The sequence below is a fragment of the Lampetra planeri genome, chromosome 16, assembly GCF_965212315.1.
Source record: "Lampetra planeri chromosome 16, kcLamPlan1.2.h2, whole genome shotgun sequence".
NCBI classification, from domain to species: domain Eukaryota; kingdom Metazoa; phylum Chordata; class Hyperoartia; order Petromyzontiformes; family Petromyzontidae; genus Lampetra; species Lampetra planeri.
In genome coordinates, this window is record NC_136122.1 from 10,287,304 (window position 1) to 10,302,113 (window position 14,810).

A 14,810-nucleotide genomic window follows, 5' to 3' on the forward strand; every position below is an offset into this window, starting at 1 on the left:
CACCAATGATACAGGAATAAAAAAAAAGTTGGCAGGTCAATTTGTCATTTATTTGTTCATGAAACTATAATTACCAAGGGTCTGATAGTACAGATTTCAGTAAAAACATCCATGAAACAGTGTGTTACAAAACTATACCTTTGTAATGCCATTTTAATTACCCTTGCTGGTTTTAATTGCTAATAATGGTTTAGGTTGTTGTGTTTTTTTTCAGCAGGGAAATGAGGAAGGTTGGTGGAATGGGATCATGCTTTCAGGATAGTATTTAGTTGCTATAAATATCCACGCGATAACATCGCCACTGTGGCTAGGAGATGTTAACTTCTTCGCCTGGTATACAGGCGGTTGTGGGTTCAACGCTGATGTCTGCATATTTTGAGTTTGCATGTTCTCCCCGTGGTCACGTGGATTTTTCTCTGGGTCCTCCGGTTTTTCCCTCTACGTTTATTAAAATGCGTTTAGAGTATTTTGCTGTTAGAAGAAAATTGCACGGGATAAGCCTCATATTCTTTGGGTTTTTCAGTAAAGTCACGTTGATACAACCTATCTACGTGATTTTACCGAAAGACCCAAATAATATGAATTGCTGCAGTCACGAAAGCTTTAAGTCAAGGATAAGCCCCCTTGTTGGCCTGGTTGCATCTGAAAAAGATCTATATAGTTCCGTGGGCCTTACCTGGTAAAAAAAAAAATTGTTTAGCTTAGGAGGGTGGGTGGGGTTAAGGAGATATTGACCATACTCTTAGTTTTTTCGGTAAAGTCACGTAGGTAAAAAATGAAATAAAAATTAATAAAAATAAATGTTTTTTTTTAATTTAATGTTTTACCTACGTGACTTTACCGAACAAACTAAGAGTATGAATCCTTGCAGTCACGAAAGCTTCAAATCTAGATATTGACCAGCTGCTTAACACAGCGAGATGTAGAGTTGGATCAATTAAGCATTAACTTTGCTGCACTCTTCCAAGACGCCTTGGTAAAATTTAGAAGAGTAGACCAACACCCTCGAGAGGGGCTTTCTTAGAGTTCTTTATTGTGGGGGCCCTTGTGTCGACAGTCCCGTGATCAAACAATTACAGCGCTGCGTTATTTAACTTCACCTCCCCTTGCCCATAAACTTTGGCGCTCCACAGAGCCGGCTCACAAACCAGGGCTGTTTGCACTTTTACTGACATCGAAGATGGATGACTGCTGCCGTATATATATTGTTTTATTTTTACTCTTTGGTCATCACAAAACGGAAATCTCACATCACACCACCCTATCTGTTTTCTATTTGGTCAATGCAAACCCCATACACATTTCAGCTTCACTTTGGTTTTTTTTCAGGTTAGTTCAGCTAATTTTGTATTTTTTCCTTACGAATATCCAAACGTGACCAGTCTGTTTGCGCTGGGTAATGAAATTGGTGTGGCTATCCCGGCGGTGTTCATTTCTTGGTCTTCTAAGGGAAGTGATTATCAGAGAATATACATTTTCACCATGCAGCCCAAACCAGAAAACTGCACTTTGATCGTGAAGTGGTGAAAATTAAATTTCATATTATATCCCCCCGTCCCTTCTCTCTTTCCTAAACTGTTTAATTTTCATGTCCATTACAGTAACGTGTTAATTTGAAAAGTATGTACCCAGAGAATATACACCAAGCATTCACAACACGTTGACCCATATTATGTGCATTGACAGTGCTTGGTCAATTCACTGTGTGATGAAGGCCTCCCCGTGTCGTGTTATTTGTCGATAACTCGCCATGCTGGTTAACGGGATATAAAAAATGGAGCTGTAGAAGATTGAAACATTTCATGCACATCGTGCTGACATTGTACCCCACTACAGACCATATCTATGGTAAAACTATGTTTTTTACAGACCATACAGTAACTACTTGTATAACTATGGTTTTTTACAGACCATAACCATAATAATACACACACACACATATACTACAACTTCAAATATCCGACCATCACATATCAGCCCTGACCAATTAACCGTCAACAGCCAGTGCAGTATTTGTGCATGGTGTACCTGTACGTTTCTATAGATGTTCACAAATATGACTTTTTTACATAGATTCATGTGTTCTCAAAATAACGTACATTTGTAATGACGGTAGAGTCTACCTGCGGTGTGAGTGGACTAGTGGCCACGGGAGGTAATGACATGGCAGTCAGCCTGCAGTACAAATGGACTAGTGGCCACGGGAGGTAATGACAGGGGAGTCAGCCTGCAGTGTGAATGGACTAGTGGCTACAGGAGGTAATAACAGGGGAGTCAGCCTGCAGTGCGAGTGGACTAATGGTGGCCACGGGAGGTAATGACAGGGGAGTCAGCCTGCAGTACAAATGGACTAGTGGCCACGGGAGGTAATGACATGGCAGTCAGCCTGCAGTACAAATGGACTAGTGGCCACGGGAGGTAATGACAGGGGAGTCAGCCTGCAGTGTGAATGGACTAGTGGCTACAGGAGGTAATAACAGGGGAGTCAGCCTGCAGTGCGAGTGGACTAATGGTGGCCACGGGAGGTAATGACAGGGGAGTCAGCCTGCAGTACAAATGGACTAGTGGCCACGGGAGGTAATGACATGGCAGTCAGCCTGCAGTACAAATGGACTAGTGGCCACGGGAGGTAATGACAGGGGAGTCAGCCTGCAGTGTGAATGGACTAGTGGCTACAGGAGGTAATAACAGGGGAGTCAGCCTGCAGTGCGAGTGGACTAATGGTGGCCACGGGAGGTAATGACAGGGGAGTCAGCCTGCAGTACAAATGGACTAGTGGCCACGGGAGGTAATGACATGGCAGTCAGCCTGCAGTACAAATGGACTAGTGGCCACGGGAGGTAATGACAGGGGAGTCAGCCTGCAGTGTGAATGGACTAGTGGCTACGGGAGGTAATAACAGGGGAGTCAGCCTGCAGTGCGAGTGGACTAATGGTGGCCACGGGAGGTAATGACAGGGGAGTCAGCCTGCAGTACAAATGGACTAGTGGCCACGGGAGGTAATGACAGGGGAGTCAGCCTGCAGTGTGAATGGACTAATGGTGGCCACGGGAGGTAATGACAGGGGAGTCAGCCTGCAGTGTGAATGGACTAGTGGCTACGGGAGGTAATAACAGGGGAGTCAGCCTACGGTGTGAATGGACTAATGGTGGCCACGGGAGGTAATGACAGGGGAGTCAGCCTGCAGTGTGAATGGACTAGTGGCTACGGGAGGTAATAACAGGGGAGTCAGCCTGCAGTGTGAATGGACTAATGGTGGCCACGGGAGGTAATGACAGGGGAGTCAGCCTGCAGTACAAATGGACTAGTGGCTACGGGAGGTAATGACAGGGGAGTCAGCCTACGGTGTGAGTGGACTAATGGTGGCCACGGGAGGTAATGACAGGGGAGTCAGCCTACGGTGCGAGTGGACTAGTGTTGGCCACGGGAGGTAATGACAAGGGATTCAACCTGCAGTGCGAATGGACTAGTGGCCACGGGATGTAATGATAAGGGAGTCAGCCTGCAGTGCGAATGGACTGGTGGCTACGGGAATGACCGAAAACAGGAGCGTGGCCAGGTGACGGAAAAGGATGGTGGAGTCAGCTAGTAGAGCGAGCGGTCTTGAACCATCGAGAAGGTTCGGGAATGGGGGCGTGGCCTCGGACCGTATATAAGGGAGATGTGTGGGAGACTCAGAGCTGTTGCAGTGGGGGTCTCCGCTGTTCGAGTGTGAGCACGTGGCTCCTTAAATAAGGAAACCATTATGGGAACCTCATTTGCCAGTAAAAATATGATAATTGGTTCTTTACCCTTCTATCTGGCAGATAGAAGGGTAAAGAACCAATTATCATAAGGAAACCATCTCAAGACAAATGCGTCGAAAGTCGTCATGACACATTCACTAGCTTCTAGAGCACAGGGAAGCATTCCCTTATCTTTAAAGTAGAGTGTAATTTCTTATTTCCAACAACATATTTGTGCATGGTGTTGGAACTAATTTTCTATACTCACAAGACCTTATCACATATATGCTTATACATCGGTGAGAGCCAGTCAAATATGCTGCGGTGCACTATATCTGTGTATATATATAATATTTGTCCTTTATAAATAGATCATTCGCTTTGAGAGAGGGAGAGAAAAACCAAAAACAATCGAGTGCTCAGCCAGGAGGCTTCCATCACAAAGAGCAGATAAAATAACTCTTGCCCTTAGCCACATCACCTACATCTAGGAGGTGTTTGTTCCAAAAGCGGAAATAAGATTGAAACACCATTCTATTCAGTCGCTAGAAATAACTAAACTTGTTTTCATGGCTTCTGAGGAGGGCAAGGGTGGAGGGATGGGGGAGGGTTACAATTATATTTTTTTGTGATATATACACCAGGGGGTTCATTCAGAGAAACCCGTGACGGTATACTGTACAGGGTAATGTGGACCGACATGGGAATGTACTTGACCTTTACTCTGCAATTCTTTCGGTAATCATCTTGTGGCCAACGTGGGTCCGCCCGTGCACAATCTTTTTGAAAGGGGAATGACCAAGCCTGCACAGGAGCTTGTTTTCAATTGAATAACAAATGGTTCTGATTGTGTACGTTTTTGTTGTTTAAAGAGCCGAGTTCTCAGAGGCAATGCTCGTGAGGACATCTTTGGCACCGTAAGCACGCTGGGGTAAACATGAACGGCGAGCGATACTCAGGGCTTCATTTCCTCACTCGATATGCTCACGGCACACTTGCTGGTTTGGAGTCGGGAAAATCACCATGAGGCACTGTCACTAAATCACGAGGTACAGCCTGTTCATCATATCTTATATTCCTATAATGATACGAACAGGATTCAGAAAACGTAACGAGGACAAAATAAGGCGGGATGGATGTGGCGTGACAATCGTTACTGGAACAGCGCGTTCTCCGACCTGATTCGGGCTGAAATTTAGAATTGGCGACACCACAATTCAAATGTTACAAATAAATGACGGTCGTAGAAAAAGAATTACAATAAACTCACAAAAAACAATCACGGAACATCATGATTAATTTCACAGTACTTGCGGCATATTCAAACTAAGTTAGTGGCTGTGCGGCTATTAGCAAACAAATATTTGTTCTATGCACTTGAAGGCACAAAAGGACAGCATGATATTTTTTGCCGCACGGCGGAAATAACTTAACGCAGTGCCCCCCCCCCCCTCTCGGATTTGCCAGCAAAGTCCTCCCCCGCTCTGCGCACGTGGCATTCTAATCCGAAACACTTAAATGCAGGGCCCATCAAGCTGATTCACGCTCTCCGTCTCGCGCCAATGCAAATGCGCGTTTACACCGAGCATACATTACCAAGAACGGTTGCCGTCGGCTGCTCGGCCCGTGACGGCCACCGCTGTTGCAAGGGTTTTTTTGTTTGTTTGTTGCGCGGCTCCAACAAGCGCAGGTCTGTGAAACAAATCTCAGCAGTGCCCCCCCCCCCCTCGATGGCCACGTGCCCAGAGCCCCCCACTCCACCCACCCCACCCCCGTGGCGTCCCATCCATCACCGGTCCGCTCGTTTCACTCTAAAGATTCCCCCGGATGGTAGAGCGGCGTGCTTCAGGTGCGCTCCGAAAATAAAAAAAAATACAAGAATGACTCACGCTAGGGGAAAGGCATTGTCTTCCCAAAAGTAATTATATTCTTTTGTTTCACTACAAAGCCCCGTTGATATTTTGTTTTTGTTTCTTTCAACTCTTTCATTCAAAGGTTAAAGACATAAAGGCACTGCCCTGCAATTTCTCGCCCGTGCCACTGCTGGCTGAAGAGCCTCCACACGAGAGGGAGCTCTAGAGAGGCCCTCTACGAGTATACATTCGTCTATTCCTCCGTGCTGGCAAAATATCTTGGAAAAAGTGGTAGTACCCACACTTTACCTCACCGCACACGGCCTGCCAATTGACTCACTGTGGTGTACCCATTTATAAATCGAGGTGGATGGAAACAAAAGGAAATGTTTAGAAACTCGCAGCATTATTTCAATTACCGTGCCGGGAGATAAAACCGGTGACCTCTACATCACAAATCACGTGTGTTAACAATGAAACAATGGCAGCAGTTCAATCACAATGCCCTTCATACTTATGAGTCTGAAGACCAATTTCGAGGACGGTCCTGCTTTACGATGTTTTGACAATAACATTACAACGAGTGTTTGAGATGTGCGGAGAAAACCAAAGCATATGGGGTCATAACACTCACATGTCTACATTTGTAGTTTCAATAATCCATTGCTCTACTCTCACCTCCTATTCCAGTAAAGTATATCGGTTCAACTGTTTGGCTGTTTCCATATTCGAGTATTTAGAGGAAGCTTGTGTGCCTGCAGAAAACCCCACGTATCTACGAAGAGAAAACATTCGCTCTCTACACAGTTAGGTCATAAACCTACTTGATGTACTCATTCTGAAAAGGCAGCTCATTCGATGCCCTGGGGATAAGTATCTGCAGTGGTGGCGCTAGGCATAAGCTCAGGTGCTGAAGCAAGCCCAAGGGGGCCCATGATTCATGGAAAAAATAGGGGTGTATCAAATATAACCTCAAATTAAAATCCTAATAAACTCAACAAGCCAATTTATTTTTCGATTTAAAGCTTGCGTGACTGCAGGGATTCATCTTCTTGGTTCTTTCGGTAAAGTCACGTAGAAGGGAAATAATAAAATAATAAAAATAAAACATAATAAAATAATTCTCACGAAGTTTCGGCCACAACGGAAGCAGCCGTCCTCAGGTGAAGAACAGGTCTGTCGGAAAGACAGCGTCTGATTCAGACACTGTCTTTCCGACAGAATTATTTTATTATGTTTAATTTTTATTATTTCCCTTCTACGTGACTTTACCGAAAGAACAAAGAAGATGAAGTCAATTTATCTCCCTAATATCTCTCTTCTCCGTATCTCTCTTCTCTTGCACCTCTGATTAGCACTGTCGGCTACGTACGGTGCAAAAGAAGTTCAACATACATACGCGAATACTCTCATCGCATTACCGTCTCAAAGTGTGTCGAAATTTCTCTCGTCTCACGACATCTACATCTCTTGTTCATATATCTTCTGTCATCTTGCTAGGATTTAATGAATTGCAGGGGGGGGGGGGGGGAGTGGGGGGGAGGAGGGAAGGGGGTTCAATGGGCTAGCACCCCCAACCTGAGCATCCACAAAGACAAAGGCGTCGGTCACACGCTGGGCTTAACTGTGCTCAATCCTTTAGCAGAAAATTTCATAGAGGATAACTGTTTTTTTTCCGTATCAAAATGAAAACGCTGAAACTGAACCTTTGATAGACAGACCCGCATTATGTGGTATATATATTAAAGATCACTTTAAAGAGCCAAGTGCGGCCTGCGTTCGAGTCAAATTATGCATGGCAAAAAAAGAGAGCCGTAGAAGTTGAGTAGAGCCAGACCGAGAGAGGCGCGCAGCTGAACCGTCACTTCACAGCATCCCTCGCTCCGATATTCACGACCTCACGTGCCCGGCAACTTTTTAAATCCTTTATATTAAGTTCGCTTGCTTACTTGCGTGCTTGCTTACGACTGTGCAAATCTTTCGGTCGTTTTTTAACCCACTTCCCGTGATCCAATCGAGCTGACATTTTGCACACAGACTCTTTGTGCGTGACAATTAATGTTCGTGATTTTTTTTTCAAAATGTTACACTTTTTAGGACAAAAATATTATATTTAATTACCAATTGCTTAATGGTGCAATGCAATCGTCTGACACATAGGTGGTAGCCATCTCAAGCCAGAGGACGAGAGGACTCTAGCCACCACGCATATAAAGGATTTATAGTGAAAAACTTTGTTTTTACTGGTTATACTTATTACAAAATGAAAATCGGACTCACCCCCACTCGAAAATAAACACCTGCCTGCCACTCGTCATCGCAACAACACCCCAGGACATGCCCACACCCTGTGCCAACATTGCCTTCAAGGACATTGCACATTAATTGACTTACGGGGCAAAGGCGGGAGGGATAAACGTACATAGAAAGCTGCGGGGGGTGTGGGGGGGGATGGATGAAGGAGGTGGACGAGGGTTTGTCAAAGGAGACACCGTTCATTACGCAAAGCGAGGCGAGGGGGTTACAAAAAGGCACTTACGTCGACATTTCTTGCAGCATTTGTTGGGGATGAATATGGCAGCGGAGTCCGAAGGACACTGCAGCGCAGGGCACGCAAGCTGCTCGCACTCCACGCTCCCATTCTGCAAGGTAGAAGCGTTGACTCCATCAGGATGTTATTTACCCATTGGTAACAACACAAAAACTCCCCGGGGGGCTGCCCAGAGCTGAGCTGGTCTGCCCAAGTTAAGGAGCATCGAGAAGACGTACGGTGCATTGCGCTCGTTGGGCCAGAAGAGCCTCACCGAATCTCGGGACCTTTTTGTTTGCAGGAGAGTCCCGCCAAAGGTTTTTTTGCTGTAAGGGCCGACGATTTGCTGCATTCCGAATTTGGCAAATTTGTGACCGTGACGCTGGCACACACGAGGGGCCTACTCTTGGGAATGGCGTCACGGGATCTTTGACGTCCTCTGTGAAGCAGGCGGCAAGTAGTAGCTTTCTGGATTATACACCCGCAGTGATGATCAGGGCAGTCGCTGAAATCAAACAGTGGACCTCTGCAACAAGCAGCCAACGCGATACCGCTAGGCCACGTCACCAACCCATGACATCACGCTTTGATGCCACAAAGAAAAATTGTCAATAGTACGGAAGTTTCAGAAAGCCAAATTAACTAACGATCAGACAATTACAGGTGCATTGCTCATGCAAGGTGCAGCCCTGACATTGTTTTCTCATGTCACTGCTGGTGGAAAGACCTATCCTCAAGGGAGCTCTAGTGGGAATTTTGGCCTACTCTTCCATTCTGGCCAAATGTCATTGGAAGAGCTGCGAGTACCTACGCTCTACCCCACCACACATGACCTGTCGATCAATCATTTGCGGTGTACCCATTCATACTGGCAAGTGGACAGAAGCGGCGGAATTTTAAGAAACTTCCCCCGTTGTTCCAACTGGCACGGCCAGAGTTCTAATGGGAGCAGTGATCTCTGGACTGCAAGCCCAGGGTGCTAAAAATCACACCACGGCCGGTATCCTATTGCTCATGCACCGTTGCCAATGTGGCAACGTGAAACCGACAAAGGTGAATAATGAGCATCCCAAAATGTGTTACCTGGCAAAATGTCAAAAGTGTCAAATAAAGCACATGAAGGAGACAGGCGATTGGAGCAAGTGATATAACATTGCCGAGCACGTGTCAGTGTGGTCGAAACGAGATTCACGTTGACGCAAATCTAGCATCGTTAATGCCAACTCACTCTCAGTGCATCGTACCGCTTAACAAAATGCAGGCCCATTCCTGAGAAAAACATCACGTTACCATCTACCGTGCGCGGCACGCACATTCATTGTCTGAGAAATTTGCAATCGAGGTCGCGAACACGAACAGAATGGCAGCTTTTAGCACTTAGATAACTCACCGATGGCACACAAAGGCAACAAGTCACTGCCGTAAGTGAATAGTTGACATAGATGACATACAATATTTAATGTAAATAGCATGCATTAAGAGTGATGATGCCAGTATGAATAAGTACTAGCTGCCATCGGCTTCATTTATGGGAATTAATTTAGCAATTTGAATAAGAGACAGTGATCACGTAAAGTATTGATGGCATGCCTTCACTGGTAATTCATAACTGGCAGCGACCTGATGATTCCTTGCTTTCCAATCTACGGTCGTGTCATTTATAAAGGGAATGAGAAATGTGTTTGTGGACTAAATAACGTTATAGAATTATAAATGTCCTATCCAGAAAACTGGTAAACCCATCCATAATGCTGGGTAGACTAAGGCTGGGGTGGGGTGGGGTGGGGATGAGGGAGGGATTTGGCACCACAGTGGCGAGATGTTAACTCCCTCGTCTGGTACACAGGAGGTCGTGGGTTCGATCCCAACAATGACGCCTGCTGTATATTTGGAGTTTGCATGTCTCTCTCCCCGTGGTCGTTTCTTCGGGTCCTCCGGTTTTTCCCTCCACATTTAGAATCAACGTCACGCGTTTAGGGTATTTGGCTGCTATACATTTCCACGTGATAAGCCACTTCTTTGGACTATCATTTGTGGCCATGCCGCTTTTGAAAAATAGCTATATAGCTCGGTGGACCTTATTTAAAATAAGTAATAGTTTCGTTTATTTAAGCACCGTTGTACAACTTGTGCGACAGGAGATCGAACCGCCGACTTCTAGAATGCAGGTCCATGATGGCTTCCCTGTAATTTGTACAGAGAGTGAGCAATCTGTTTTTGGAATCGGCGGTGTTGTAAAAAAGAAAAAAAACCCATAAATTTTCCTGCAATCGTGGTCACGAAAGCTCTGTATTATTAAAACATAAATTATTTTGACAGACAGCCAGACAGATGGAAGAATAAATGAAATATCTGCCACAGACTGCTGCCTGGTACCTTGCATGAGCAGATCTTACAGCCCGTCTCCCAGCGCTGCCCCTCTGTGTACGTGACTTCTTCCACTCTGCACGTCAGCTCACAACGACAGTTTGCCATCTCGGCCAGGCGGTGTTCAGCACCTCTTAGCTGGTGGACAGCACACACAAACACACAAACACAACAATAACAGCTGCCATTTGCCACTAACTTATGGTGATGTCACCCCAACACGTGTGCCAGGCTAGGTGCTCTTTGAGGCCTCGCATACAATGCATACGCACACAAACATCAACCATTGCATGCAATTATACACATATACCCGTGTGCAGATACAAACGTGCGCTTGCACGCAACGACATGAAGACAAATATCCCCGGTACAGCCTGAACAGACTGTTGGGGCAAGTCCAATTAGTAAGCACCTATGAAGGCCGGCACGGCACAGGAAGGGGGTAGCAAGGGACATTCCCAGCCACCTTTGTCTCCCCCAGTGCTCATGTTTGCACTTCACACCAGGTACTCATTTAAGGATGAGTCGACCTACAGTAGGAGAGGCCCAGCACCAAGTAAAATATTAGTCACTATTATTGGTCGTGGGTGGGAATTGCACGTAAGCAGACGCTCAAAGCACGGGCACATACATACACACATACATATGCAGACACACGAATTCACACACGTGACCTTGGTTCCTTTGGCTAAACAGAGCCTGATACAAAATGCCAGTTACACGACAGTGATTTCAGTGAAAAGCCAGCCATTATTGTATTTCTAGCCAGAGAATGTTGCGATATTCCACACGTTCAAACTTAGAGCAGCCAAATGCTCCGAACGCACGTCGATATTAAATGTGGAGGGAAAAACTGGAAGACCCGGAGAAAAACGCACATGACCACGGGGGAAAGATAGAGAGACATGCAAAGTCCTTATATACAGCAGACGTCAAGGTCGGGATCGAACCCACGACCTCCTGCGTACAAGGCGAGGGATTAAACATCTCGCCACCGCGGCGCCACCATGCAGCCCAAGCCTGTAACACCTGCTATTCCCCAGACGTTTTCTATCAACGTTATAACCAAACTCACCGCTGCTTACCGATGAAGATGCGATGGGATTGGGTGCATTCGGAATAATTTGCTCTGGATTATGCGCGCGTGTGGGGCGTTTTGTCAATCCACTGCTAGATAAGTGGAGGCGGGGAGCATGGACGCGATGGCAACACAAGTACAGTCGAACAAGAGGAGTTGAATCCCAGCATTATTTTGACCACCACATAGCACAGTCCTGTATTCGCATGGTGGTCACCTATCCGAGGTCCAGCCAGGCTCAAATCTGCTTAGCTTTTGAAATCTAGCAAGAATCGTGCACATTTCCAGGCGATAGAAATAAATGAATATCCAGAAACTCCATATCTTGGGGAAAGCTATTTTTTTTGGCGTAACGCTTTGAAATGTTACTAACTTGCGATCGCCTGCGCGTATAAAGGCGGAGATAATTTAGAGCAGTCTCGAATGGAATAGGACGGCTCGCAACATTGCCCGTCGCCTGTTGCATAACACGGGTCATTGGCACGAATCACCGCAGTGGCGCCTTCCCGCTAACGTCACAGCGTCGTTAAAAAACGCCGCGAGTGAGACCATTACTCCCCGCAGGCTGCCGACTGCGTCTACCCTGTGAGCAAGGGGGGGGTGGGGGGGGGTTCCACGTACGGAGTGGAAGCGCAAAATTAAAACACCCCCCCCCCCTGTGGAGCAAAATGCGTTCAAATGTACTGATGTGGTTCAAAAATCATTGAAGCAATACGCGTCGCTATGTGTGTTGGGGTTGGAGGGGCGGAGAGGGGAGCGGCGGTGCAGTGGTTCAAGCACAGCATGACGAACCTGACGACCCCAATTTAATTCCAGGCCGCGGTTTTCATCAGCGGCGAGTGATATCACGTCGTGGTTATTTGGCTGCTGCTATCACATTGTCCACGCGATGAGCAACTTGGTTGAGCTTTCATTTGTGGCCAGGTCGCTTTTGAAAAATAGCTGTATAGCTCAGTGGGACTCATGTGGTAAACTATTTTTTTTTTAAACAGTTAAATAGTTTTCAACGCTCTGGGATGCAGGCGATGTGATCACACGGATGTGCGCGGCGATGTCACCACCGAGCTCTCGCCAAACCGTTCCCCAGCCAGCAAAGCTTTTTTTTGTTTCGTTTGTAGACAAAAAAAACTTGAACATTCCTTGGTAGAAGAGGATTGAAAATGAATTCGAATTTACCATCCGATAACTTGATGCTGTACAAGGAGGTAAGCGAACACATGACACGTTTATACAATCACAATTTAGGCAATATAAAAACTCCTTCGCATAAAATACATTTAACTGCAAGCATCTGCATAAAAAATGATTATTTTCCAATGCATATGTGTTGCCTTATTCGATTCCTTAATGTGACCTCTGCAGACACTTGACTCAATATATATGCCACAATGGAAAAATTATAAAGAATGATTCCTGACTCCAATGATGACCCCAGAATCGTAATAATGCTTCAAATCATGAAAGGAGGTGAAACGTTGGCTGCCTAATAACAGTAATATTTCTTTTGACACCGCCTTATTTAATACGGGCAACAAAAAAAAAATCGACTGTGGCTCTCATTGTTATGAGGATTAATGTGGAAAGCCCAATGTGCATTTGGAGCCACTTTAAAACAGGCAGATGCATCGATGGCATTTCTTTCACTTTTCAACACTCTCAGCAGATCATTGCAAGCAGATCGTTAGTCAGGTAGCATTTCCATATTTTTTTTTAGTTACTTGTATGTTTTTTACTCTTTTGCTTCTCATATTTTTTGCCGACCGTAAAACATTACATCAATAAAGCTTTCTGCCATTAAAAGTGTGGCGCATATTTCACAACAAGATCAAAATTAACAGCTCCCATGCGAAGTGCCTGCCATCAACATCGGGGTTCAATTTTAACTGCTCAATGACCAGCGAAGTAATCCATCTCTCACTCTCCTGAGAATCGGCGTAAGATGCTGTGCATGTCTAAATATATTTACAGTGTGTGGGGGAGCGGTGGCACAATGGTTAGCGCACAGCTCTACGAACACAGCGACCAAAGTTCGAGGAACATTCACGGCCAATAACAGTGCCGGATATTTGAATCCGTCCTGTGCCTCCCCTAGGATCGACTCAGCCTCAAATGAGCACCTGGCATGGTGTGTAAAGATCAGCACCACCCACCCCGTCGCATGCCGTGCCGGTCTTAACAGCGATGCAACCAGTTCATGTGCAGGCGCTAGGTGGATTGCTACATCGCAGGATCGTGAGAACGTGACAGCGGCTTGGCGAAACTGTCATCCAGCAGTAGATTGATGATGATGATGATGGGGCATAGAAAGGGGGGGGGGGGGCGGGTGGAAAGTAGTAGGAAGTAGGAGGAAGGGGGTGTATGCAGTTTATAATCTGTATAATGAGAAGGTCAGTGTAATTTTTCGATTTAAAGCTTTCGTGATGGCAGGGATTCATCTTCTTGGTTCTTTCGGTAAAGTCACGTAGAAGGGAAATAATAAAATAATAAAAATAAAACATAATAAAATAATTCTCATTGTGAGAATTATTTTCTTATATTATATTATTTTATTATGTTTTATTATTTTATTATTTCCCTTCTACGTGACTTTACCGAAAGAACCAAGAAGAAGGTCAGTGTAGTTAAGGCGTTTTTTCCCCATCATCCTATTTTCCCGGGGAGTGTGGGAGGTGGGAGCAGCTCCCCGACAATGATGAGCCGCCACCGAGTGCAGGGCATCTCAGCAGACTGAGCAGACGCCTTCAGAGCTGAAGTTCATGAGTTGGCGTGCATGAAGGTTCTCCAGGGTTATGTGCATTTGAGTTGGGGGTTTTCACGCGGTGTGACCTGTAATACACAATGCGTCCCAGATCTGCGCATGTGTGTGCGCAATTTTCAATCACAAAAAAAAATTCGGAATGCTTTAGCGGTAATATATATATGCACAAATGAACAAAAAATATAATTCCACACCGGTTTGATTAACCTACCGCTGTAGAAAACATTTCACTGTACGTTTTCTCACCACTCCCTTCGAAGAAGATTGCATGCATTATACTAACTTACCAGCGTTTTCAAGGCACCGTATTATGGAGTGCATTCTATAACCATCAGTCAACCTGGCTCACATCGCTCTGCTGTGGAGAAGAAACATTCTTCCGTTGCGGGGCACAGTGAATGATGATAGTGGTGAGTTATTTCAATGCACGCTGCGTGCAGCTGCACAAAACATTTTTTTTGCAAACGCCTTAAAAATATGCACATCCATTGTTCTCCTC

At 45.6% G+C, this 14,810-nt stretch overlaps 1 protein-coding gene across 1 annotated transcript in view; it reads right to left on the bottom strand.

The window, feature by feature from the left end:
- NELL1 (neural EGFL like 1) overlaps window positions 1–14,810 on the bottom strand; it is a 115,984-nt gene that overhangs the window by 67,498 nt on the left and 33,676 nt on the right. Inside the window, exons 9-10 of the mRNA XM_078601439.1 lie at window positions 10,485–10,613; window positions 8,118–8,220 (exon numbers count right to left, since the gene is read on the bottom strand). Of these exons, the coding sequence (XP_078457565.1) occupies window positions 8,118–8,220; window positions 10,485–10,613 (232 nt within the window). The remainder of the gene's footprint in view (window positions 1–8,117; window positions 8,221–10,484; window positions 10,614–14,810) is intronic.